The sequence below is a fragment of the Dryobates pubescens genome, chromosome 13 (assembly GCF_014839835.1).
Source record: "Dryobates pubescens isolate bDryPub1 chromosome 13, bDryPub1.pri, whole genome shotgun sequence".
NCBI lineage: Eukaryota > Metazoa > Chordata > Aves > Piciformes > Picidae > Dryobates > Dryobates pubescens.
This window is the reverse complement of record NC_071624.1, coordinates 27,747,397-27,773,707: the sequence shown is the minus strand read 5'-3', so window position 1 is coordinate 27,773,707 and position 26,311 is coordinate 27,747,397. Positions and strand designations below refer to the sequence as shown.

Here is a 26,311-nt window from a genome sequence, read left to right as displayed (position 1 = left end):
CCCTGCCTGCCCCCTCCCGCCTGGCTGGGACCGCCCCAGCGGGCGGTGCTGCCCCCACCCCAAGCTCCTTGCTGCTCGCTCCCCGATAACCGCGGGGACCCTCTCTCCCAGCACCCTCGGGGACAAGTAGCCCCACCAGCTGCTCGTACTGGTCTCCTCAACCCCACCCACAGCCGTCGGGGCACGGTGGGGCCCATGAGGACTTTAGTGCTCAGAGGGGGCTTAGCAGGGTCCGGTGCAAGTGGGTCGTCGAACACCAATCCGGTGCCAAAGTCCGGGACTCCCTGTACCACCTCCCTGGCTCCCAGGGCCGAGATGCCCCTACCTGCCCCTCCCCTCCTCGCCCCCTGCCATGCCGCCGCCGCTCTCCCGCGGGGCTGGCGCCGGTCAATGTTTAACCGGAGCGGTGGTACCAGTTGTGCGGGGCAGCCCGAGCCGGCTGGCGGTGGCTGCTGCTGGGACAGGCCGGGCGCTGCGGGCACCCAGAGCGAATGGGGCTGGGGGCGAATGGAGCCGGAGGGGGAGCGGCGCTGTGAGCCCCAGCCGGGTGCACGGCCCAAAACGCTCCCACGGGGCCCCGAGAGACCGTAAGTCTGAGAGGAAACGGAGGGGAGGGAGGTCACCTGGTCCAGGGCTTGGGCAGCGACTCGCCCTGCCCATACCTGGGCAGCCAGGGGGGCTGGCACCCCAGAAAGACTGTTGGGGATAGGATGGTCCCTCTGTGGGGACAAGGGGCATGTGGGGATGTTGCAATCTGTCACTTGTCAAGCCCCAGGGCACAGTGGGGACCAGAAGATGGCTTGAGCACAGCACAAACAAGGACCCCTCTACCCTAGCCCCTGGGTTGCCTATGGGCAGGTTCCCAGCTGGGTAGTACCCACGACCCTGCTGCCTTCTGTTCCCCAAAGGAGCCCCGGAGAAGAGCAGGAGGGCCCCGTGCTGGGAAAAGAGACACGCCTGAGAGTGGTGCTGAGGTAAGAAGAGACATGAAGGGCTCAGGGAAACGGTGTGGACCCTCTTGCTCAGGACAGGAGCACACCCTGGGGTTCCCATGCAGCCACACCACTGTACTCCCATTGTGTCCTCCCCCCGCGCCAATTAGAGTCCGGCCACTGACCTGCACAGAGACGCGGCGAGGCGACCAGCGGGTGGTGCACAGCCTCGGAAACGGCACTGTCCATGTGAGTGCCACCTCCCTACCGGAGTTCAGGGTGAGGGCTCTGGCACTTCCTCAGCCACCATTATCCCCATGCCCAGGTGAGTGCAGCCAGGCACGACGCCACCTTTGGGTTCAGCGCCGTGTTCGACGCTGGAGCCTCGCAGGAGACCGTGTTTGAGGGGAGTGGGATGAGGCAGCTGGTGGAGCTTGCCATAGATGGGTGAGTCCCAGCAAGCCTCCCATGGACCCAATCCTCCAGCCCGCCTCATGCTCACTGCACTGCACCTGCCCTGGCCTCACTGGTGGGTCTGCATTGCCATGGCCATGCCGGGAGATGGCATCCCTGTGCCACTACCTGGGGCCGTGCCTGAAGCTCAGCATCTTCCCCAGCTTCTCTTGCACCGTCTTTGCCTTCGGGCAGACCGGCTCGGGGAAGACCTACACCCTGATGGGACCCCTCGCCCAGGTACAACACTGTTCACCCACTCTGACCTGATCATGATGGTGGGATAGTCTCTTCTCACCATGTCATGGGTGCCATGCCAGGGTGGTGGGAGCAGGGAGGTGCCCAATTAGATGTGACTGCTCATTGCTCTGGCATCTCCACAGGGTGAGACCCAGCCGGAGGCCCCAGGGCTGCTGGGGCTGATGCAGAGGTCCTTCGCCTGCCTCCTGGAGCAGAGCCACAGCCGCGGCTCTTACCTGGCTCTCAGTGCCTCCTATCTGGAGATATACAACGAACAGGTAAGTGCCCCCCCAGTACATCATGCCCCTGTTCCCCTGGTGTCCCTGCTCCCCTGGTGCCTTCCCTCTGCTGTATACTCCAGGTCCGGGACCTGCTGAGCCCGGGACCACCCTGTGCCCTGCCGCTGCGGTGGAGCAAAACCCGTGGCTTCTACGTGGAGAACCAGCTCAGCGTGGACTTTGAGAGCCTAGACACCATCACCAACCTGCTCCAGCAAGGTGCTGAGCCACGGGTGCAGGGCCAGGGCATGCTCAGGATGTGCCAGACCCAGTACAGGAGGACTTATCCCCCTGAGGACCAGCACTGATGCTGATAGGGTTTTGATGATAGCCAAGAGGGGCAGTTCCCTGCCCTTCCACAAAGCCCTGAAAGGCTCATGTCTGGCAGGAGGAGGGCAGTATTAGAGCTGGAGTATTTGATGCTCCTCTGCAGCTCCTAATCTCTCCCTCGACAGGATCTCAGAGGCGACGGACCTCAGCACACGCCCTCAACAGGCACTCCAGCCGCAGCCACGCGCTTCTGACCATCCACGTCCGCAGCCGAGCTGTAAGAACACATCCTGCTCCAGTGGGGGAGAGGGTTTTGGGGGCCTGGGGCAATGTGAGGGGGTGCAAACAGGTCTAAAGTGGGGGGGACACATCCTCCTCCTCAAGGATATGTTGGGGGTGCTGGGGCAAAGAACAGGGAGCTAGATCTCAAACCCAGAGGTTGGGACATGGAGGAAAGGGCAAGGGAGCCTGAGCATCACCTCCCAACATGGATCCCCCAGCCCAGCACCTACCCCAGCAAGCAGGGTACACTGTGCTTCGTGGATCTGGCTGGCAGTGAGCGGGTAAAGGAGACCGGCTCCAGTGGGGAGCTCTCTGTGGAGGCAAACAACATCAACCGCAGCCTCCTGGCACTGGGTAAGAGTCCTCCCATAATGGGAACACAAGCTGCTGGTTCCCATCAGAACCCTGCTGCACCTTCTGTGGCTCATCCTCTGGCAGGACACTGCATCTCTCTGTTGGCCAAACCCCGAGGGAAGAGGACGCACATCCCATATCGAGACAGCAAGCTCACCCGGCTGCTGGCCCGCTCCCTGGGTGGCTCGGGCATCACGCTGATGGTATGTGCACCAAAGAGGCTGGGCAGAGGTGCACAAAGCCATAGGGGTCTGAGGTCTCACCCTGTGGAGGTGGAGGGTGCCCCCTTTGCTGGCAGCTCACCTGTGGCTCTTCCTCATCTGCAGATTGCCTGCATCTCCCCATCCTCACGCTGCCTCTCGGAGACGCTGAGCACACTGCACTACGCCAGCCGGGCCCGGAGGGTCACCACCAGACCCCTGGCCAACAGGGTACAGCAGGCAGGGGCTGCGGGCTGGACACTTTGCCCTGCTGCTGGGACCCCCCCGAGCCACCCTCTTGTGCTCCCAGGTGCCCCGGGAGAAGCTGCTGCAAAGCTTGGAGAAAGAAATCCATGCCCTGCAGCTGGAAAACCTCTCCCTGCGCCAGCAGCTGTGCTTGCCCAGGGTGCCAATGAGGAGCACAGAGGTGCCGGGCACCCCCCTGAAGGTGGGGTCATGGGCAGGCTGGGGAGGCAGGCACGGCCCCACAGAGCATCTCCCTTCAGAGGGAGCCCCAGCTTGGCCCAGCCTCTATGGCCTCCTGAGGGACTTCGTGGTGGAGAATGAGCAGCTGAGGTAAAGGAGGCACGCACAGGACCAGGGGCGGGTGGGGCAGCCAGAGCTCCCAGCTGGACCCAGTGTCAGCCAGCCTCTGCTAGGAACTCCCTAGGGCCAAGCAGGGGTTGGAAGTTCACCAGAGGTTGGTGATGCCCTGCCCCATTCCTTCACTTCTCCCCAGGCAGCCCCAGCTGCCCCCAGACCTGAGCAGTGACATCCCAACTGGCCCATCCCGCAGAGCCACCCGCAGCTCCTGTGCCAGCCAGCCCCAGCTCCGGAGTGCCACCAGTGTCACCCCCAGCCACCCTGCAAGGCTCTGGCAGCCTGACGTGACACCTGCCTCTGGCTCCCAGCTGCCAGTGAGTATGTGGGGCTCTGGGGCACCATGGGCATCCTCATGTGGGGCTGTGCCCATGGCAGGTTGAGAACACCCAAACCATCCACCTGCTGCCATCTCTTGCAGAAGCTGCCTCCCACCTCTGTCCGCCCTGGCTGCCCAGGGTGCCCCCAGTGCTGCCCTGTGCCAGCTGATGCCATTCTGTCCCAGGTATAGCCATGGGTGTCTCTTGAGTGGGGGCTCACACTGCATGGTACAGCAGTCTGACCGCTACTCACCCTCCCCTTCAGGCACTGCCAGGACCCCCTGTGCTGCAGCAGGTCACCCCCGAGGGAAACATTGGCATCCTCCCACCTGGACAAGAGGTGGCTCTGTCTGGCTCTCACCAGCTCCTCGGGCACCCCCAGTCACACCAGGGAAAGCGGTGAGTGCTAGCACCTGAGGCCACCTCTCTGGGCATCAGCTGCAGCTCAGAAAGCCCCTGGGATTACAGGGTGTGTGGGAGCAGCATTCAAGTCCCTGGTGCTTGTTCATGTGTCCTCCCAGCAGGAGCCTGGGCAGGAGCAGGAGCTCGGCTCCACGGCACCCACTGCCCCAGGAGCTGCCAGGCCCAGAACGTTGTCCCAGCCCTGAAGGAAGGGTCATCCCCTCAGCACCACCATGGCCAGGACTGCTGGAGCCAAGAGGTGAGCAGGGCAGCGGAGGGAGGTGAGGCAGCCCGTCGGATAGGGTCCCTTGAGGATGGTCACCCATCCTGAACCCAGCTACTCATACATGAGACTACAGACCTGACTCCAGGGGTGCTGGAGATCTGACCCTGATGGCTCCCGGCTGGCAGCTGCCAGCACTGTCTCTCCTCTCCAGCTGGAAGAGGCACTGGACTGGCTGGCAGAGCAGATTTGAGCAGCCATAGCCACACCAAGGATGGGGCCAGCAGCAGGGATCCAGCAGAGCCCACACGCAGTTCCTACACCTGAGGGGCTGACTACAGCCCTCAGGAGCACAGGGATCTGGGACTACAAGGACAGCGCAGACCACAGCACGGATGGACGGATGGACAGACAGAACTCTCCACTTTATTTCTGTCTAGCTAGGGGCGGTGCAGCCAAGTGTCTGTCGGGGACCTCTCTCCTCTCTCAGGCGCTCTCCTCCTCGGGCTGAGGGCAGTGCAGCCAGTACTGGGCGATGGAGCGAGGGTAGCGGGGCTGCACCAGGTCCACGCGCTTGGTGCGCAGGTTGACACGGTAGTACTTGTCTGGGAGGAAGGGGAATGGCTGTCAGGGCTGCCTGTCAGCCCTGAGCACCTTCCTGCTGCATCCCAGAGCTCAAGGACACTGCAGAGTGAGAGGAGACTTCCTCCTGCCCCAGCAGCCTTGGTTCCCCACCTCTCCCAAATCCTGCTGCCCCAGACTCACCTCCTACAAAGAAGTAGACGCTCTGGAGGGTCTCACACTTGGATCCTGACAGCCAGTCATTCTCGGCGCCTGCGGACTCAGAGTCGTTTTGCAGCCATCCCCAGAACCCCAAATTCAGCGACCGGTGGTTCTTGTACCTCTTGCGCTGGCGGCGAGACTTCCTCCTCCGCTGCTGGTGGGAGGCCACGTAGATCCTGCCCGCCATGGCAGCATCCAGCCGGCTCGGCACCCCCCGCCAGTCTCTGCTGATGTACCGGGGGCTGCTTGCCCCAACTGGCAGAGAGGCAGAGGGTGAGTCAGAGAGACAGCAATGTCTGGGAGTGAGCTGAGCCCAGTCCCACAGGCAGCCCCCAGCACCTGCTCCCAGACCCACAGGGATGCTGCAGAGGATCTCAGCCTACATGGGATGCATGACAGGGACATGAGCCAGGCAGAGCCAGGAGCAACCCTTTGCTCCACTTTTGGCTAGGGTCAGCCCTGTGTTGTTGAACTCCCTTCTCCTCTCTTCCACTTTTAATTTCTCTTGTGTAGGGATGGGATTTTCCTATGGCATCTCCAGCTCCAGTGAGAATAAACAGGCCCCAGTAGTGATGCTGTGCTGTGAGATGATTGATGACATGGGCAGGAAATACAGGTTGCAGAGGGTGGAATTTGGAATACTGTGGGAGACATAGCTGTGGCCTGAGGGGTTCCTGTGCATAGCCTGAGCACAACAGCTCATCCAGCCTGCCTGTGCTCCCAGTTATGCTTCCACCTTCCTGGCTGCCCAAACCACTCACACCCCACCAGGGCAGGCTATACTGGCACCCATCAGCCCTTTACCCTTGACCTGGATCATTTCTTACTCATCCTGCCACCAAAGAGGAGCTGGAAGACATCCTCCCAGCTGTCTCGGTTCATGAAGGCGTAGTGGTTGAACACAGTGGAGGGAGAGGACTTCTCGCAATCAGCCTGCGTGGGCTGCTGGGCAAAGTCGTAGGACCAGTAGTACTTGTCTAGGAGAGGATGTGCAGGGCATCAGTGAGGGACACACATCTGGGGAGCAGTAGCTAGAGGGGTGCCCTGCCCATGGCCATTGGTGCCAAGCTCTGCCCAGAACAAGGGGCTGTGTCACTTACCCTTGAAGAAATAGACTCTCTCATTGCCATGGTAGCTGTGTGCAGGGAGGGCAAAAGCTGCATCAATGTTGTTGGGGATGCCTTCAAAGCCCTCAGAGATGTTGCGTGGGTACCCAGGGTCCAGGAGTCCATCATCAAAGCGCCAGTACTGGCTGCCCTGGAGGGGTACAGGACAGACAGCAGGTCAGGGTGCTGGGTACAGCATCCCCCAGGTGTGGGTCTGCCAGGAGAGAGTGAGGGGATGCTGAGATGCCCCATGCTGAGGCTGCCTGGGGCCATGGACAGCTGCAGGGTTTTGGGGATATCTGACAGCTGTCATGTGCTTGCACACATGTAGATGGACAGGGCGGGGGACATGGTAGGTTTGGGAGGCTGTTCTGACTGCCCTGAGAACACCCCCAGCCCTGCAGCCAGCGTCCTGCCCACCTTGAACAGGTAAGTCTTGCCCTGGCAGTTGATGCGTGTGAAGGCTGCGTCAATGGGCCCCTCAATGCCCCAGAAATCGCTGATGAGTTTAGGGTAGCCAGGCAGCACACTTGTCTTGTCCAGCTCATAGAAGTACCTCCCTGGGGAAAGAGAAGTGGGAGCTGCAGGAAAGACCACAGCCACCAGCATGGGGTGATGGCATGGCAGCATGACCCACATGCCAGGGAAAGGTCTCCAAGGTACCTCGGAAAGCATAAACAGAACCATTCTTCAGGTCAGTGAATGCATCAAAAGGTTTCCTGCTGCACAGCTCCTCAGGCTTTTCATCCTCAAACCAACTTGCTGTGGTGCTGGGCATCTCTGTCAGCACCTCTTCAGGGCCCAGTGTGGGCTCCAGTGTGGGCTCCAGTGTGGGCTCCACTGATGAAAGGTGCGTGGGGGGTGCCTCGGTGCCGAAGTCAACAGTGAGGTTGTAGTCAAGGTAGTCATCCTCTGGCAAGGCGAACACATCTCCCCGGGTCACTGTGAGAGGGAGCAGGTTGGTCCAGGGGAGCCCAGGTATCTCCCACTGGGTCTGGGTTTGCAAGGACCCCACACTGAGGACAGCAGTGAGACAGCTGCTGAAAACCCTTAGTGCTGCAACATGCCAAACACCAAGCCCTGGTGCTGAATTCACCCTGTGAACGTGGGGTAGGTGCAGACCTGACCCAGCAGAGACCCCTCTGAGGCCCCACAGTGCTGGGGACCCATGGCCACCCCCCTAACCCATGCCTTGGCTGGGAGGGCAGCTATAGAACCAGTACCTTTGGCTTTGCAGACGGTGGAGTAGTCAGCGCAGCAGCTCTGGTAGTACATGCAGAGGGTGTCGCACTGGCACTTGCGGTTTGCGTCAAAGCCTTCATCGCAACGACCCTCACAGGAGTCTGCAAAAGTTGCCCACCAGTGCAGGAGTAACTTGAGGAGGGCAGTGGGGTTGGCACCTCATCCCCAACCCAGCCCCCGGGGATGAAAGTAAATGTGGGCAGGTGCTCATTGAACAAACCCTGCTTCTCCATGTGACTACAGTGGCACCTCTGCCCATTCCCACCCAGGTCCCAGTGGAATGGAATCCATGGAACCAGGCTGTGCCAGCCTCCCAAATCCATGCTGGGAAGTCCAGCTGTAGGATAGCTGGGGATTTGCCCAGGCACCACTGATGCTCGTGTGCTGCCTGCTTGCTTTCTCTCCATACGCTGAGCCATAGCTGACACAGCCGGTGGCCATGGTCTCCACCTGGTCCCCTCCTCACCCTATTCAGGCCCCCTAGCCCCCCCATCAGCCCAGGAGACACACTCGCTCCATCCCCACGCTGGCTACAGGAGGAAGGCAGCACAGGGCTGGCCAGCTCCGGCTCACCTTCAGCAGCATGGGCAGTGGCGAGCAGGGCCAGCGCGATGGCTGGGAGGAGCAGCCTCATCCTGGGTGGCCGGGAGCACAGCTCTCCTGTGACTGTGTGGGCTGCAGCAGTTCTGTGGCCGAGGCCTCAGCATCCACTGTTTGCTCAGCCTGTCCCAGATGGGGAAAACAAACAGGCCAAGGTCAGAGCAGCAGGGGGAGGGCCAGAGATCTCCCATCCAGCATCCCCCCCCCTCAATCTGCAGTGAGCTAGATGCATTTGGGGGGGACAGGGCTCCTTACAAGTGCAGGCAGCTTCCAGAGCCACTGGCTGTGCTGTCGCTGTCAGCACCTTCCCAGCCCAGGTGCAAACTGGGCATTGATTCAGAGAGTAGGAGAGGACAGCAAGACAAAGCCAGAAACCAGGTTTGAGGCCCTGTCACACTTACCTCATAGCAAACTTTGTGGTATTAAAGCTCCCAACCTCAGTCCCAAGGGGAGGCTGTTTCCTAGCCTGGTCTTGGCAAGACAAAAGCCCTGACAAGAGGGGATGTGGGAGCAATGCTCAAAAAGCAAAGGCAAAAACCCAGGCTTATGCTTGCCCAAAATGTCACCATTTTGGAGGACCTGCTTTGGGCATTTTGGCTTTCTCAATGTTAGCAAGGCTGGGAGCAGAGCTGGGGAACCCCAAGAACATGGTGACTAAGGATGGTGCTGGTGCCAGGGACCAGAGGCGAGCAGCCGGGAAGGGGGCAGGGAGAACAGAAACCCCCTGCACTTTCACTGCAGTAGACAAACAAAAGCCTGTGTATTTTGCTCCCATCATTCCCTTTCTCACCAATCTTTTTGGTTACTAATTAATGTCAGCTCAGCTCTTTTGGCAGCTCCTGATAATTCTGGGATGTTTATTTAATGAGGGTCAAGGAGCAAATGCACACAAGGCTACAAAGATACCACCTCTGGCTGCTTCCTCTGCTGCAGCAGCACAGCTGGGGCAGGAGATACGTGGGTCTGTCCTGGCCCTTGGGCAGGAATGGTGAAACTCTGGGCTTTAATAGGTGATGGAAAATCTGGGGAGAGAAGAACCTGAACAGGATGCCCACTTCTCCAGGGGGTTTGCCTCTGCCACCTTTGACACAGGCAGTTCCTGGCATCGGCTACTCCCTCCCTTACTGGAAAGAGCTTTGATCTGGTGTTGAGAAAGGCATTTTCACCTGGAAAGCCCTGGTGAGCCAAGGGCAGCCACCAGAGATGTGGGCTGTTGGGGCAGGGCTTCTCGGGACACCCAGTCATCCCCCTTCTTGATCCTAGCCACAGCTATGGCAGAGCTGGCATCATTCCTAGGTCCAAGCACCAGCTCAGTGTTACACTAAAGCTTCATCTCATCTCTGTTGATTCAAAGCTGGGGGACAAGCACCCTGAGAAGTCTCAGGCTTGCAAGGAGGCCGGGTGGGGTGAAGGGCTGGGCAGTGTCTGAGCTGCTTTTGCTGATCGGCTGAGACAAAGCTCCTTCCTCGGGCTCCAGGCTCCCAACCACCAGCAACTGCAGACCCATGAAGGCTTGGAGAACCCTTTCTTGGCTGCTGTGCTCAAAACGTGGCAGGAAGGGCCCCTGGGAGAAGGGCTGGTTTGGGTAATGGGGTTGTGAGGAGCCCTTGCAGAGAAGGGCCAAGTAGAGCCAAAAAGGAGACCTCAGGAAATGGGTCTGATCCTGCAGGACAGGGATGGAAATCCTGGTCATTCCCAGTGCCCAGGCTGCTGGTGCTGGACATCCCTCTCCAAGAGCAAAGCAGAGTTAAACCAAAGCAAAGCAAATCTGAAACCGCAAAACTCAGCTCTCTGGACTTGACGGGACAAGCCTAAGTGAGTAGTTTGAACTCTGCCTGCCACAAGCAGCAGCCTCCTCCGAGGTAGCAAAGCCCTCTGCCGTGCTACATCGCGACAGCCCCTATCGTTACCCCCAGTTAATAATAATTTATCAGGAAAATCCTTACTGGTTCTGTGCTGAGCCTCTCCTGCAGTACCGTGCTGCTGGGAACACCTCGGTTACCGTCCTTCGCTGCGAGCTAATGCCCCTGCGGGCTGGATTCTGAGAGGATTAAAAGCAACCCGGTGGCATCAAAACATCAACTTGAATTTAAGTCTCAGCCTGAGCTGGCAACAACCTGGTTTTGGAGCCAAGGATTTAAGCTGCTCCTTCCAACACAGGCGAGAAGTGCCCAAAGCAATTTTTTTCCCTGTGCACGTCTGGCCTGGAAAAAAAGAGAAAGGGGGGGGGGGGGGGGAAGAGGAAAATAAAAGGGGCCCAGACTGCCTCTGCTCTTTCTTTTATCATGCAAATCCTGAACCCACCCAGAAGAGCTGCTTTGAATTTCCGCTAGGCGAAGAGAGCTATTTACCCCCCTGCGCTGATACCAAATGGGTTCAAAACTCAGTGCCGAGATGGCCACAACCACACCGTATCCAGGGCCACCTCGGTGACTGCCCCTCTGCCCCCTGCCCCAGACAGAGGGTCCTGGAAAGCTCCAAAACCATCACGGAGGTCCCTGCCTGCTGTGGAGGTGACCACAGGCTCTGCAGGGGGGACATGGGTCATGAGGACAATGAGCCAAGATCCATTTCAGACTGGGCAGGCTGATGGCTGTGGAAGGAGGGGTCTGGGGGGATGCCAGAGCATCTGCAGCGAGGAGGGGGATGCTGATGCCCAGAGATGAGCCCCTCCTTGGAAAGGCGGCGCCTGCGCGGGGTGACATCAGCTCCTGAGGACCTGAGATGCTGAGCCTGGCTCTGGCAAGGCGGCTCCAGCCACCGCTTCCAGCTCCGCATCCCGGGAGAGTGAGCCGGCAGCCCATCCCCGGTCCCCCCGCCTGTCCTTTCGGTCCGGTCACTTCGGGTCCCACCACGGAGGCCCTGGCTGGGTGCTCCCGGCCGGTGAGTGACAAAAGATGCAGCGCTAGGAGACGCCGATGGTGCTCACCTTGCTCGTCTCCCTCTATAAACTGTGCCGGTTCACCATGTCGTGTGCGGAGAGATTGGTGGTGCCCGAGTGCGTGAGCCAGGCGGGCAGTTGGGCAGGGGCGGGCAGCTCCAGGGAGCACCAGGAGGTCTCCCCCGGGGTGAACACCGACGTTCGGGCAGCCCTGGACCGGATCCTGCCTGCCCTACACCGGGCCATTGCCCGTGCCAAGCAGGCCACCAGCCCTGCAGAGCTGAAGAAGGCCATCGCTGAGGTTTTCCAGCTGGTGGAAGAAGCCTGGGGGATGCCCACTCTGGGGAGGGATGTGGCCAAGGTGCTGTGTGATGTGATCCGTCTGGATGGGGGCCTGGACCTGCTGCTAAACCTGCTGTACACGGCGGAGCTGGAGACCAAGTGTCAAGCAGGAAAACTCCTGGAGCAGATCCTGGTGGCAGAAAATAGGTGAGTATGCATAGACCCCTCCCTGCCAGACACAACCATCCCCACTGCAGGCTTGCCTGCCACCCCAAGGTGAGCAGGCATTTCCTCCACCCATCCCACCCGCATCCCCCAAATTTTCCTGCTCTAGTTGTTCTGGGTGCATCAAACCTCCTTGGCTCCATATCACACCCCATCCCATGCACACCCCACCCAGGGGTCCCTGACACACCCAGGCAATGGCATGACCTCTCCCCAGCACAGTTGGAGGGAGGAGTGAGCCCTAGCTCAGGGGTGCTGGTGAGGATGGGGATGTGGTTTGGCTGGCCCAGAGTATGGGACCCCAAGGACAAGACACAACTGTCCCTTAGCCATAACCACAGCAGAAGGAGGACAAAGCCAATTCTCAGAGACTTCCTGCTGCTGATCAGGGCTGGAGTGAGGCCATAAGGATAGGGCTGGTCCAGGTCTTTGAGTGCATGCAGAGGAAGCTCGGCCTAAGTTTATGGTCTTGCTCTGGCTTCACGGGTGATGTGTCCTGCTGTAAGGTTGCAGAATGCCAGTTTGGGCCTTGCTGCATGCACTGCAAGCAAAAAGAAGTGACAGCTAAATCAGGAAAGTCCATTGGAGTGGAATTAATCCCAGGAAAGATCACTGGCATGGTCTGAATTGAGCACTTAACTTGCTGGAAAGAGAAAGCAGCTCCTGGATTCACCATCTCTGCTTCAAAGTCTTGCAGCAGCCATGGGCTCCCAGCCCCTTGCTCCCCACAGCCTGACCCACCTCTCAGTGATGTCAAGGAGGTGTAGGGTCACCCCCAGGCCCAGGCCTCTGGCTTAGAGACCACTCTGAGCATCTATGTGCAGCAGCAGCAGTGCTTAGCCAGGAGCTGCACCAGTCCTGGCTCCATCCCATGGCTGCAGGGAGTCGGGGACCTGGTGGGGCTGTGTTTGTCATCCAGCTCCATGGCTGAGTCTGGGCTCAGAGCCAGGCTGAGGGCTTTTATTTTCCAGAGCTCTCCACAGCAGTTGCTGCCAAACCCACCCCAAGGTCAGCATGTGGGCCACAGGCTTCCCAGAACTGCCCTTCCTGTCTGCCAGCACAGAGGCTGATGTGCCTTCACCCCACCATCACTGGGGGACAAACCTGCCACTGCCCTCCTGAGCAGCTGTATTTGGCCTAGCCAAGATGGAATTAACTTTCCCTACAGCAGCCCTCACAGTGCTGGGCTTTGTGGTGGTAGCTAGCAAGGTGGTGATAACACACCAGTGTTTTGCAGCAGTGCTCCACAGCATCGAGCCTGTCCCTCACCAGTGGGCTGGGGTGGACAAGACCTCGGGAGGGGATATAGCCAGGAGAGCTGACCCAAACCCACCAAGGGGATATGCCATACCACATGACATCAGCAGAGCAACAAAAGCCAAGAGAAGGGAGGAGGAGGAATGGGTGACATTTGTTATTTGTGTTTGTCCTGTGGAGCAACTGCTGTGTGTCCCAAAGCACTGCTTCCCGGGAAGAGGCTGGGCATTGCTTGCTGATGGGAAGTAGGGAATAATTCTTTTGTTTACCTTTGCTTCCATGCTCAGCTTTTGCTTTATTGGACTGCCCATATTTGGCCCACAAGCCTTTTGTTGTATTTTTTTCTCTCCTTTGTCCAGCTGAGGAGGGGCAGTGATAGAGTGTTTGTGCCTTGTGAACAGAGCAGCTCCATCTGGGCACCAAATGGTAATTTCAAAGGCCAGAGAAGGAATTTCCCTAGGCAAGTTCATGGGAGGTCAGCCAAGAACCCATCATTTCCTCCTTCCTCACTCTATGCTTTTAGGGCATAGCCCCATTCAGGTATCATTTTAAGGCCACCCCGTAGCATCCAGTCCTCTTTCAGGACAGCACAGGACTAAGGAGGTACACAGCATAACCAGTTCTGCATGGTTACTCAGCCAGGTGTGAAACCCCTGTCCTGGGCTTGGCATCGAGCTGGAGAGCAGGCAGAGGACATCACTGGTTAGGGACAAAAGAGTTTTCAGCCCCAAATACAATGCAGCTCATACACACCCATCAAAGCTGACTCAGCAGATCTATTTCCAGCCTGACATTAGCCTGCACTCTGCTGTTAACTGCCATGAGAATGATCAGAGGACTGGAGGACCTGTCACATGAAGGAAAGCTGAGAGAGCTGGGATTGTTCAGCTTGGAGAAGAGAAGGCTTAGGGGAGATACTATTACCATGGACCAGCACATAAAGGGTGGCTACCAAGAGGATGGAGACTCCCTTTTTACAAGGAGCCACATGGAAAAGACAAGGGATGGTGGGTAAAAGTTACTCCTGAGGAGATTCCTTGGACTCCAGAAGAAAATGTTTCACCATGAGAACAGTTAGACGTTGGAATCATCTCCCAAAGGAAGCGGTGGATTCCCCTACACTGGACAGTTTTAAGACTCACCTTGACAGGGTGCTGAGCCAGCTCATTTAAACTGTACTGTTACCTAGAAAGGTTGGACCAGATTACCCTTGGGGTCCCTTCCAACCTGGCATTCTGTGATATACTTCTTACCTAAAACACAAGTGCTTCTGGCATGGTGGCTCTGGGCTATACACCCCACGCCCTGACCCATTGCCAGCTCTTCCATCAGACCCATGTTCCTCAACACCAGCCTGACAGCACATCTGACAGCTGAGTCCCACAGGGAAACATCTGTCTGTCATAGGACAAATGCCACCAGAGCTGGGGGAGTTCACAGGCCAGTCACTGTGCTCACTCCCTGTATGGCCCCTGCCCCTCACCTACCTGTGCCTCTCCTTCCTGCAGGGATCGCATCGCTCGGATCGGTCTGGGAGTGATTCTGAACTTAGCCAAGGAGCGAGATGTCCCCCAGCTGGCACAGAGCATCTCTGGTATCCTGGAGCACATGTTCAAGCACACTGAGGAGACCTGTTTCCAGCTCATCTCTGATGGAGGCCTGGATGCCATCCTCTACTGGTGCCGCTGGACGGACCCCATCGTGCTGCGGCACTGTGCCATGGCCTTGGCCAACTGTGCCATGTACGGAGGCCAAGCCAACCAGCGCCTGATGATTGAGAAGAGGACAGCAGAGTGGCTTTTCCCACTGGTGTTCTCCAGGGATGATGAACTAATCCGCCTGCACGCCTGCCTGGCCATCACGGTGCTGGCCACCAACAAAGAAATCGAGAAGGAGGTGGAGCGCTCGGGGACGCTGGCTCTGGTGGAACCCTTCATCGCCTCCCTGGATCCAGAGCAGTTCGCCTGCGAGATGCTGGGCAGCAGTGACAACAGCCAAGGGAGGACAGCAGATGACCTGCAGCGGCTGGTGCCCCTGCTGGACAGCTCGAGGCTGGAAGCTCAGTGCATCGCTGCCTTCTACCTCTGCACCGAGGCTGCCATCAAAACCAGGCAGAAGAAAACACAGGTAAAGGGTAGGTTGGCCCGAAGGAAGGAGGTGTCAAAGGGAAGGGTTGCTGCAAATGCATCTTGGTGTCTTTGCTCACCTATGAGCTCAGCCCTGGCACAGGTTGCAGGGAGGAGGGAAAGCAAAGTGACCTCTCCTTGCTTTGTGTCCCCAGATTTTCAGCGAGATTGGGGCCACACAGAGCCTGAAGAGGGTCGTGTGCTACTCCACCAGCAGCACCACCTCCTCCCTGGCCAAGAAGGTGCTGCGCATGATAGGGGAGGAGGTTCCACGACGCATCCTGCCCACGGTTCCCAACTGGAAGCCCTGTGAGGTGCAGACATGGCTGCAACAGATTGGATTCAACAAATACTGCCAGAGCTTCCTGGTAGGGCTGTGTGCTGGGAGAGGGACACCTGGATGGGCATCTCACCCAACAGATTTTCCTGGGATCTTTCCAGCCTGGATTTCTCTTGGCAGGACCATCAGGTGGATGGAGACATTCTCCTGAGGCTGACAGAGGAGGAGCTGCAGAAGGATTTGGGGATGGACTCGAGCATCACCCGGAAAAGGTAGGTCTGTCACCAGGGCATGTTGGCCCCTCTCATGGTCATCACCACAGTGGAAGAGCCAGGGAGTGAGTCTGTGCATTCTCCTTCTTGCAAAGATGAGAAGGGAGACCCTCAAAATGCAAAACCTGGACTGTGAGGGCTTTCCTGGTGCAGTATCCAGTCCTAGAGGGCTTCCTGCAGTGGAAGAGGTGTGAGACAGGGAGAGGCCACCTATGGCACAGGGGAGTTACCCAGAAAGTTGGGAACTTACCTCAGCTTCTCTTCCCTTGGCCAAGCTCCTCACACCTCTATATCCTAAGGACCAACACTCCTGCAGTCACGCAGATGTTGTTCTCTTTTTGCGTTCCTGTGGCTCATTCTTCACCCCAGCAGCTAGCTGCTCTCCTGTACAGATAGAAGATGTGCCACCAAACATCTCCAGGCCCTGCCTGGTCCAGCAGCCTCCCCTCCTTTGCTCCACACTTTCATTTCTTTCTCTGCCAGGTTTTTCCGGGAGCTGACCGAGCTGAAGACCTTTGCTAACTACTCCACCTGTGACCGCAGCAACCTGGCCGACTGGCTGGGCAGCATCGACCCCAAGTTCAGGCAGTACACCTACAACCTGCTGACCTGCGGCGTCAACCGCAACTTCCTGCACCGGGTGACGGAGCAGCAGCTGCAGGAGGACTGCCACATCCACACAGGCTTCCACCGCGTCCGCATCCTCACCGCTGCAAGGGGTGGGGGTCCCACTGCTGCTTGCTGTGGGGGGGAGGGCTGGAGCACCTCTCCTGTGAAGACAGGGCTGAAAGAATTGGGGCTGTTCAGCCTGGAGAAGAGAAGGCTCCAGAAAGACCTTAGAGCTATATTTCAGCATCTGAAGGGGACCTACAAGAAGGCTGGGGGAAGACTGTTTTGAAGGGCTTGTAGCGATAGGATGAGGGGCAGTGGTTTGAAACTGGTTGGATGTTAGGAGGTTGGATATTAGGAGGAAGTTCTTTACTATGAGAGTGGTGAAATACTGGAAGAGGTTGCCCGGGAATGTGGTCGAGGCCCTGTCCCTGGAGACAATCAAGATCAGACTTGACGTGGCCCTGGGCAGTCTGATCTAGTTAGAGGTGCTCACTGCAGGTGGGTTGGACAAGATGACAAGATGATGATGATGATGAGGGTCCCTATCAACCCAATGCAATCTGTGAATTAATGAATCTATGATCAATGGTTGTTTGGGACAAGATGTTTGGTGGTTTTAACTTTTGGTTGCTGTTGGCTCTGCCTAGAAACGCTTCACTCCCCTATAACGCTGCAGACTGCATCCAATGGCACTGATGTATTTATCAGCTACCGCAGGAGCACCGGGTCCCAGCTGGCCAGGTGAGTCCTGCAGGCACCAATATGTTGCTGGGGTGGAGCCCAGAGTGAAGGCTGGTGACCAGTTGTGGGAAGAGAGTGGAGCTGGGAGAGCTGCAGGCTGCAGCGAGGAGGAGGAAGAAGGATAAGCTGCCAAAAGCTGCAGTGCAAATGGGGCCAGCACATGTCATAAGCTGCATGGTGGGCAGGCTAATGCTCAGTCCTGTCACTGCCACCTTGTCCCTCTTTGACACTGATTTACCCTTTCCTCATGCTGTGCTTGTAGGGCTGTAGGGGATCCCAGCAGGACATAGATGTCCTTCTCTCCATGTTTTCTGTCTGGTTTGACACCTGTAAGCTGGCTGAGGTGACAGCTGGTGTCTCAGGGACACTCTGTGGGAGCCTTTTCGCTACTCTTGTGTCTCACTACATCTTGGCCAGCATGGTTGGGGAGTGTGTCAAACCCAGATACTGGCAGTAGCTCTCCTTATGGTGCTATCCTCTTTTGCCACCAGCCTGCTGAAGGTCCACCTGCAGCTGCACGGCTTCAGCGTGTTCATTGATGTGGAGAAGCTGGAGGCAGGGAAGTTTGAGGACAAGCTGATCCAGAGTGTCATGAGTGCCCGCAATTTTGTGCTGGTCCTCTCACCAAATGCATTGGATAAATGCATGGGAGACCCTGAGTGCAAGGACTGGGTGCACAAGGTAGGAGATCTCATCAGGTGGGAGCAGGAAGGAGCTGGTGATGGGCTGGCACAGGCCATAACCTGAGCACTTGATGTTCCTGCAGGAGATTGTGACAGCCCTGAACTCTGGAAAGAACATTGTGCCTGTTACAGACCATTTTGAGTGGCCAGATCCAGAAACACTTCCCAAGGACATGAGGGCTGTCCTGAAATTTAATGGCATCAAGTAAGTAAAATGATCCTGTGCCAAGGGATTCCATACCTGGAAAGAATCTCTTGCATAAGTAGTAACAAAGAGCACAAGGCAACTGGGAGAAACAGATGAAGGAGGCAGAAGAGGCCAAAGGGGAGGTGAATCAGTTCAGCTACTCCAGAGCATGAAGGGAGCAAAGGTCCTCACCATAACCCTGCTACTGCTGTTGTGTTGGGGCTCCTCTGGGTCTCAGTGCTGCCCATCCCATCGCTGCTGGCAGGTTGCCTACACTTGTGCCCCCAGCCCTCCAGGCAGGAGTGACACTGGGAGGTTTCACAACTTATCTAGGTTCTTTGCTTCTCCTAGGCTGGCATCCCACCCTGCTCAACAGCCCTCCAGCCTGGTAGGGCACAGGGGAAGGGACTTTCCTGAGGCAGGAGTGACGCTGGCAGGTTTCACAGCTTATCTACGCTCTTTGCTTCTCCTAGGCTGGCATCCCAACCTGCTCAACAGCCCTCCAGCCTGGCAGGGCACAGGGGAAGGGACTTTCCTGAGGCATTCAGAGTTCCTCTATTTGCCACAGGGAAAAGGGTTGCTCCTAGAGAGCTGAGGTGAAGGGAGGGTGTCTTGGTCTCCTGTCCCAAATGAAATGAGCTATCTTGTGGCATTGTGCACAGTGGGAAAATTAAAGCAAGCTTTCCTCTCAAACACAGGTGGTCCCACGAGTACCAGGAGGCCACAATCGACAAAATCATTCGCTTCCTCCAGGGCCGTTCCTCCCGGGACTCCTCAGCTGGGTCAGAGAACGGCCTGGACTGCTTGCCCTCCCTGGGGCAGACCTAGAACCAGCACAGCTGCCTCATCTCCTCTGGAGACTTCCCAGGTGACCCCTTTTAATGTTGGGATAAATGTCCCTATCTAGATTTTTTTTTTTTCCCCCATCTTAATCCCCTGGCTTGAGACAAGGGCTCTTTAGCATCCCCCTCACCGCCCACAAATGGCTGCAGTTCCCCCAGAAACCTGCTCAAAGAGGAGGAATCTTCTGAGGACCGAAAACTGGGGAGCTGGTGAGGGGTATATCACAAGAGGACATGAGAGAGCGAAGAGCAGCTGAGAGACAACGGTCCATAGGCATCGTATGGCCTCTGCTGGGTGCTGCAGGAATATCATTGTGGTCAGAAGCTGAGAGCAGGAAAAGGCAAACAAAAGCTAAGCTCTAAGGAAATCTTTGTGTTTGGGAAAGATAACACAGAGAGGCTTCTAAACCGCTCAGAAGCTTTCTCTTTCCCAATGTCCTTTTGTTATGCCTCCCCCTTGAGGGCCTTTTGCCTCCTAATGCTGCAAAACCACTTTGTGCTCTTAACTCTGGTGATGGAAGTTTGGGGTTAGACCTCATGAGGTTTCTGCAGGGTCTTTGCAAACAGTGCTTTTAAAAAATAACCCTTCTCTCCACCTGGTGTCTCATCTTTACCACTTCATCAGGTCTATACTTAAAGGGCATAGGAAGCTGGACTGTGACTCTAGAAAACATGTCCCTGCAGATATGGAAGATGCTACCTGCTGTACTGTACTTGTGGAGTTACTATACACTGGCTGGTTTTTATTCTGTTGTTGGTACTCCACAGCAGATCTCCCATGGTCTGCTCCTGCACACAGCTCTTCTTTGACTACCACTCACCCCTGACAGCCCTGGCTAAGGTCCTCAGGCTCAGGGTTGTCCCTAGTCTCTGCTGGATGCAATACCAAGTAGGATTGTTTTCCCCCTTCCAATCTCTTCTCAACACCCATCAGGTCTTTTTTCGGCTTGAAAAATCAGGAAAGAACGAAGCTGATGCCAAGGGCAGGTGGAGGCTGCTAGTGTGAGCTGGGAGCAGGTCTGGTGCTAACACTGCAGGTGAGGAACCATGGGCACCCTGACACACCTCCCCCAGATTCTGCACTCCCAGTCTTGTCTCATTTCTCACACCTGCTTGGAGGGTGAGCATGCTCACAACATGCCAGTTAGCAATTAGGAACAGAAATCGCAGTTCCTACCTGAGTTCATCTCTTCTGATGCAGAGCAAGGTGGATAATGCAAAAAGACATCCTTGTTCCAAGCATGGACAGGAGGAAGAGCATGCCATGACCAGGGGATACCTGCCTGCCTTGATACCCACCCTGCAGAAGCAGCAAGCCCCTCTGCCTGTCCCTGCTCAAGATAACTCGTAGGAGATAATGAGGAGTCTCAGCCACCCTATCCTTCTCCTGGCTCTTCCTACAGCACTGCTGCCTGCTTAACTGGCAGCAAAGCAAACACATCCCCTTTTGGCTTAGATCCATGAACATTTGAGAGGGGAAAAAAAAAAGTTAAATTCTGGTGCTTAACCACAGCTTTATGGATAGTTCTTATCAACTCACACTTAATGGCATCTTTGCTCCCTAGTGAAAGGTTAATAGCTATTATCTGCCCAGCACTCATCAGAAATAGAATCTATCTAATCTCCAGATTAAATAGGAGAAAGCCAGCAGATGAGCCCAAAGGTGAATCTGCTGAAGGATAAAAGCCACTTGTGAGCTACTTCAGGGAAGTCTTGAGTAACCAATGGAGTGTCAAGGACACTGAAGGAGTCCCACACAAAGAGTCCTAAGGACTTTTCTCACTACAATACAGAGCAAGACTTTGTGTCTTGTTTCCCAGGAGCTTTCTAGCAATTAATCTCCCCACCCAACATTCAGTGTAGACATTTGTCCTCTACAGCTTCAGTGTCTCACCTGCAGTGAGATTCCATCTCCAGCTGCCCAGACTGTGACTCCTGTTTCCCCATCACTTGGTTATCTTCACCTTAATGAACTCACCTTGCTCTCAACAAAACATCCCATATCCAGCCCCTTCCAGCCCGAGAGGACAGACTCAAGGAATTTAATCCTTCTGTTCTCATTCTTCCTTATCCCTTTGCTATGTCTTCTCAGACAATGTTTAAAGTTCTTCTATCAGACATTATTAATAAATTTGGGTTATATTCTAAATCCCTACCTCTTTTCTGTTTGTGTCACACACTCCTCTCCCTCCAGCCCTCTCACTCCTGCTCTCTCTCACTGTCATGCCTTCTTCCCCTCTGAAAGGTCAGCAGCACTGATATTCTCTAGGCACCATTCTCTAGGGATGGGGAGGGGGGGTGTGTGTGTCCCCACTTCACAATCATCTCTGCATGGACTGATGTAGCCAACTGCATCCCCAGGGACTCTACCTGCTGCCCGTAGGCACGATGCATGGATCATGTATTTGCTTCATGGTTGTAGTTCCTGGGGGACAGCCTAGAAAAACTTCACTTTTTTAAACAGAGCATAACAGTTGCCATTGAACTTCTCCTTTGCAAGCAGACTGACACACACAGGAAAGCAGAGCCTGTGCACAAGTTTCACTTCACTGCACATCTAGCAGCTGCTAGCATTGGTGCCCACAGAGTCTGCTGGTGGGGAAGACTTACTTCACAATCAGTTCATCTGTAAATATCTAATGCAACACTCACAGCATGCCCTGTTCTTCAGGATGGCTAATTCTGGGCTTAGCCAGTCAATTAGCCATCTAACTCCTGCCTGCATCCAGTGGCGTAACACCAAGTTCTTAAGGTCTCCCTACTCCTGCTTCTCTACTCTCCAGTTCTGCTTTTATCACAAACTCCTAACAAACAGGGAGCAAACCTGGATTAAGTGTTTCCCATTTACTGCAGATTGAAGGACAGGTTCCAGACTATGCAGTCCCACCAGCTTTATTCTGGTGTTCAGGAAAAAAACACACCAAGCTTTGGCTGCTTGCAAATCTCAAACTTGCATTTTTCCTGACTCAGGACACTCATATGCTTATTCACCACAAGGCAGACAACTTCCTGCTGCTGCTTCTCTACTGCAGAGCCTTCAATGGAGGAAGAAGCATACAAATAATGGAGAGAAACATGGAATGAGGCAAGGACAAACAACATCAACATCTGTACAAGAAAAGCTATCTTTTTATGAACCATAAAAGGGAACAGAGGGTTTATTCATCCTGAAAGTTAACAGGTCTGCTAAGCAATTACACCATTAAGGACATGATTGCATCCATCTAAACAGCCCTGTGCAATGCATCGTACCCAGAACTGCTGATTTATGGCACCCTGAAGAAAAGAGGATGGAGGCAATACAGGTAAGGCTGAGTATGAGCACCATGAACACAGGGTTTGCCTGCTGGCATCAACACATCCCGAGAGGGGCAGCAGAAGTGAGGTCACTCACACGCAATTTTGAGGTATAATTTTCTCTCTGAAGACAACTCCACACCAGCTCATCCCCACAGCACTGTAGGTAAGGAATCACAGAACGTTATGGGTTGGAAGGGACCTCCAGAAATCATCAGGTCCAACCCCCCTGCCAAAGCAGGATCACCTAGGGCATCTAGCTTATGTCTCTGCTGTAAGCACAGCCGGGATTTCACACAAAGCAGAATTCACTCCTCTCTCACACTAAAAGCATGGCACAAAACTTTCTCTTCCCACCAAACCCCAAACCACTAATCAACCTTGCAAATGGCCACATCTTTTACTCCTGATTGGGTCTCTTGGGTTTTCTCCAGCAGATGAGCCAACATTCACATCTGCAAATTGAGTTCCTAGGGGCAGTCAGGCCCATGATTTCCAACTATTCATCATTTCAAAATCAGTAAGGACAAGCAAGGCATCCATCCCACACCAGTCATTCTGTCCTTCAAGGGAAGAAGAAAAAGAAGTCTTCAGATGGACACTGCCAAGCTGCTGCTCAGCCATCTGTGGGGGATGTAGGTGAGAAGTGACTGTAGTCATCTTTTGAGCCCCAGATTTCTATGGACCTAAGAAAGAAAGAACAGTTAGAGCCTACACAGGCTCACAAGGATGTTGCTGAATAAAGTGAGTTGTAAAGTTCCAAAGGAACAGAACAAAATGAGCCTGTCAGGAGCTGTTGTACTTCTGCACATCCCAAGATATTTTCTCTCCCAGGACTTACCAGGACATTTGTTTCCCAGCACGACACAATTTCTGCATTAATTGGTAAAGAAACGTCAGGAAGCAAGGCTGCTAAGGGAACTCTCTTCCATAAAGGAGGACTTTCAAATTCAGCTCCAGATTTTGGATGCCACTCTGACGAGGGTGGAGTGAGACTCTGGAATACTTGGAATGTTGGCAGCTACATGATTCAGGCTGCAGGTTTATGGCTGTGATTCAGAAAGGGACTTGCACTTCTGCCTACTGGGGCACTAAACACCCTCTTTGAAAACATGCCTTTAAAACTGTGAGCCTCTGTCCTAAGTAGAGTAAATAGTACCTTTCATATTACACTTCACAGATCCTGTGTCAAAGTTTAGAAATGTTGAAGCAAATTACCCTATGATAGCTGCTGGAATAAGAAGAATCATAGCTGCAAAGAGAAATGGGAATCCCCTCATGAAGTGCAGAGTGGCAGAGTAGAGAGAATTGAAGACTCCGGAAGCCACAAGTGAACTCAGCCCTTGTACACAGGCAACAGAAGCAAAGAGAGCACCTGGAAAAGACACATGAAAGGTTAATGGTGAGATTGCCCTGCCTACAGAAGTCTTTACCACATCACCTCCTTCAGTGGGATTCTGTGAACCTCTCTAAGGGTTTGCACTTCCCACCAGAAAATTGGGGTCTGCGTGGCCAAGCATCGTAAGCAAGAGCTGGGAGCAGGGATGAGACACACTGTGCTGGCCTGGCAAGCCAAACCTGTCAAGCTCAGGCAGGATGACCTTACTGATCTCCAGAATTTGTTATCACTGGAGCTGATCTGGGATATTACACTATCAGCTGGATCATAAATGCTTTAGATAGGGCTATACATAGATCTCATTGCTGCCAAGCAAATCTTATCGCTTGTTAAACATTAAGTGCAGCAGAAGACCGTGCTTTACAGATTTAGCACCATAAATCACATATCAGATGCGTGCTACCTTCACCCTAATAAACAGGGACTGGGCAAAGCCACCTTTTGCTCTTTCGCACCTTGATTCCCTCCTCACCTCTGCCCACAGAAGCATTCCTGAGCAATGCTGAGCAGCAAGTGCAAGCTCTCCACACAAACCATTGGAAGAAAGGCAAATACGTTCCTCCTGCAAGTTTTCCATGATCTTTCACCATGGTCAATGATATAACCCTCTAACAACATTAGGTTTCTTCCCACTGTTACTGATCTACCGAAGGGAGTTATGGTCAGGGAAATCACTGTTTCTTGCTCATTATCTAATCAATTTTAACTCTTACTCCTTGTAAAAGTTTTTGGAAATGAAGAGACGGAAAGCTGAACTATTCCTGAGCTGGAATGCAGCATTTTCCATCTCACTTTTCATCTCTGGTCCTCATCTTGAAAATGTAGCAAGTTTGCATGGATGAATGTCAAATCCTCCATAAAAATGAAACTGGGCCTGAGGGGTCTAGACAGGAGTCAAGAGGAGCCAGGGAAGTCCCAACCTCCCAAAGCATCTTTGCTTCTATTTTCCTAGGATACAGCTTCAGGACCTGGTTTGAGCATAGTGGCTAACTCCTTACCCTGTTCTGTCTCATTGACCAGCTTGGAGAGCCTGGATCTGATGACTGGAGTGGCTGCCATGGAAAGAAACAGGATCCCATAACCTGTGAGCAAGATAGAGCACATTATGGAAAGCTCAGATGAAAAATAAAGTCTTCTAAGTCAATCCCAGAAATCTGTAGCTCAGGGCACTTTCTCCCTGCTATATTTAGACCCAATTCATCTCCTGCATCTCTTAAAGCACTTTAGTATGCCTGCAGTGTAATACAGCTTCTGGGAAACTTAATACTCTAGGAACTCTATGGTTGTACTTTCAGCTTCAATGTTTGCCCAGTTTTGCTGTCAGCAAGCCACAGCTTTGGTGGCCCATGGGCTGAAACAGAGGCAAAACTTCTTCCATGTGCTTCAGCTCCCAGAAGCATGCTGCCCTCCTGCACCTATTGCCATCTCTAAGCCAAGAGCTTGAAACACAGGGATTTAAGAATTCAGCATCACCTGTAAACATCAGTGGAGTTGTAGTAGCAAGAGAAATCACAACCAGTCCAGCAATATTGGATATCAATGCTATCTCTGCTACCCAACTGTCTTTAAGGCAGAGCTGTAGCAGCCGCAGACCTCCCAGGCTGCTCAGGTAAGTCAGGTAGTTGGCAGCTGAGCCATACCCAATGAGGTCAGAGGTCCAGCAGAGAGGGTAGCCAAGCTCATACAAAACAAAGAGGTCCTTGGCTCCAAAATGTGCAGTGACAATGACAAAGAAAGACAGGGAGTAAAGAATGAGCTGCATCCTGGAGCTTCGGTGTTCTGGGGCCGTGTAGAGCCTGTAGACAGCCTTGTAGTGACTGAGCGTGAACAGCCTGGCCGGCTTCTTCTGCTTCACCGACTCCTGGAGACAGAAAGCAGCATAGAGAGTGGCAGCAAGACTGGCAGCAAACACCATCCAAAAGGGGTTGATGTAGCCGTGTGCCCTGCGCCAGTAGCCACCGCCGATGCTGGCCAGCATGCCCGCGATGCCGAGGCACGCCTCGAGGATGGCCACACGGAACGTGCGGGAGCCTTTATCGCTGGTGTCAGCCACATAAGCAAAGCAGCCGGCCAGGATCAGGTTGTAGTCTCCCAAGACGCTACTCAAAAGGCGCCCCAGGAGAAAGTAGGCGACGTGCAGCTGCAGGTACATGACCAGGAGGTAGACGGCCGCTTGCAAAGCCATACCCATTGCCGACAGCACGAGTGCCGGGCGGCGGCCCACGCTGTCGCTCCATGGCCCAAAGAGCGTCACAGAGAAGATGCCAACAAAGAAACCTCCCAGGTTGATGTAGAGGTTCCAGCGGGAGACCAGAACTTCCACCTCCTGCAAGAGAAACCGGCATCTGAGGGCCCTTCCCGGTAGCGCCCCGGGAGGTGGCAGCCCCGTCCACGTCTCCAGTCCCCCCTCTGCCCTCCTACCCGCCGCAGAGGGTCGTTGCCGGCGCTGCTGTTTCCGCAGCCGGAGGAGCTGCTGGCGTTGTCGCCGTGGTAGCCGTGATCGGCGCCGAGCCGGTCCCAGAGGTACTGCGTGGCCAGCGGACCCTGCAGGCTGAGGGACACGGTGGCCAGGAAGAGGAACGGCTCGACCAGGGGCAGCCGCGAGCAGAGGCGGCGGGCGGCCGCGGGGGGCTGCGGAGCCGGCGAGGCAGCGGCCATGGCGGCAAGGACGGCAGAGTGTCAGCTCCGCCCGGAACAGGCCGCGCTCCGCCCCGGGAGCCAGCGGGAGCCCGGAGGGAACGGGGGCAGTGGGGGTTGAGGGTGAGTGCAGCAGTGGTGAGGCAGGAAAAAGGGCTCGGCTCGGTCTTGGCAGCGGGGCTGCTTCTGGTGTCCCTGCTCGGCAGGCTGCTGTCAGCCCCGGGGGAAAAGGAACCTTCAGAGGTCATCCAGTCCAACCCCGGTACAGGGACGTCTGCAACTAGAGCAGGTTGCTCAAAGCCCCG

General features: G+C 55.3%; 4 protein-coding genes across 4 annotated transcripts; 2 read left to right on the top strand and 2 right to left on the bottom strand.

Moving 5' to 3' along the window:
- The first annotated feature begins 69 nt into the window (after positions 1-69).
- Positions 70-4,931, top strand: KIF12 (kinesin family member 12). Its single transcript, XM_054166846.1, is given in 20 exon segments — positions 70-450; positions 452-503; positions 506-587; positions 909-974; positions 1,103-1,181; positions 1,258-1,379; positions 1,550-1,625; positions 1,769-1,978; positions 1,981-2,148; positions 2,150-2,174; positions 2,359-2,450; positions 2,674-2,809; positions 2,894-3,012; positions 3,136-3,240; positions 3,320-3,585; positions 3,749-3,926; positions 4,031-4,114; positions 4,195-4,328; positions 4,454-4,590; positions 4,743-4,931. Coding segments are annotated over 20 exon segments (2,451 nt in total). The 5' UTR covers positions 70-195; the 3' UTR covers positions 4,808-4,931.
- Positions 4,932-4,963: 32 nt separating this feature from the next.
- Positions 4,964-10,339, bottom strand: VTN (vitronectin). The gene is made up of 9 exons (XM_009903393.2): positions 10,232-10,339; positions 8,259-8,408; positions 7,667-7,786; positions 7,107-7,385; positions 6,864-7,003; positions 6,438-6,594; positions 6,165-6,314; positions 5,320-5,592; positions 4,964-5,159 (listed from the first exon to the last, which is right to left on the bottom strand). The coding sequence occupies exons 2-9, from the start codon at positions 8,317-8,319 to the stop codon at positions 5,041-5,043; spliced, it is 1,299 nt and encodes a 432-aa protein (XP_009901695.2). The 5' UTR covers positions 8,320-8,408; positions 10,232-10,339; the 3' UTR covers positions 4,964-5,040.
- A 671-nt stretch (positions 10,340-11,010) lies between these two features.
- Positions 11,011-20,586, top strand: SARM1 (sterile alpha and TIR motif containing 1). Its single transcript, XM_009903394.2, has 9 exons — positions 11,011-11,655; positions 14,439-15,057; positions 15,212-15,424; positions 15,517-15,608; positions 16,092-16,327; positions 16,868-16,961; positions 17,453-17,642; positions 17,728-17,849; positions 18,530-20,586. The coding sequence occupies exons 1-9, from the start codon at positions 11,204-11,206 to the stop codon at positions 18,657-18,659; spliced, it is 2,148 nt and encodes a 715-aa protein (XP_009901696.2). The 5' UTR covers positions 11,011-11,203; the 3' UTR covers positions 18,660-20,586.
- A 1,074-nt stretch (positions 20,587-21,660) lies between these two features.
- On the bottom strand, positions 21,661-26,311 carry SLC46A1 (solute carrier family 46 member 1). Its single transcript, XM_054166926.1, has 5 exons — positions 25,791-26,311; positions 24,843-25,695; positions 24,368-24,451; positions 23,189-23,345; positions 21,661-22,656 (listed from the first exon to the last, which is right to left on the bottom strand). Exons 1-5 carry the CDS (start codon positions 26,025-26,027, stop codon positions 22,587-22,589), a joined length of 1,401 nt encoding a protein of 466 aa, XP_054022901.1. The 5' UTR covers positions 26,028-26,311; the 3' UTR covers positions 21,661-22,586.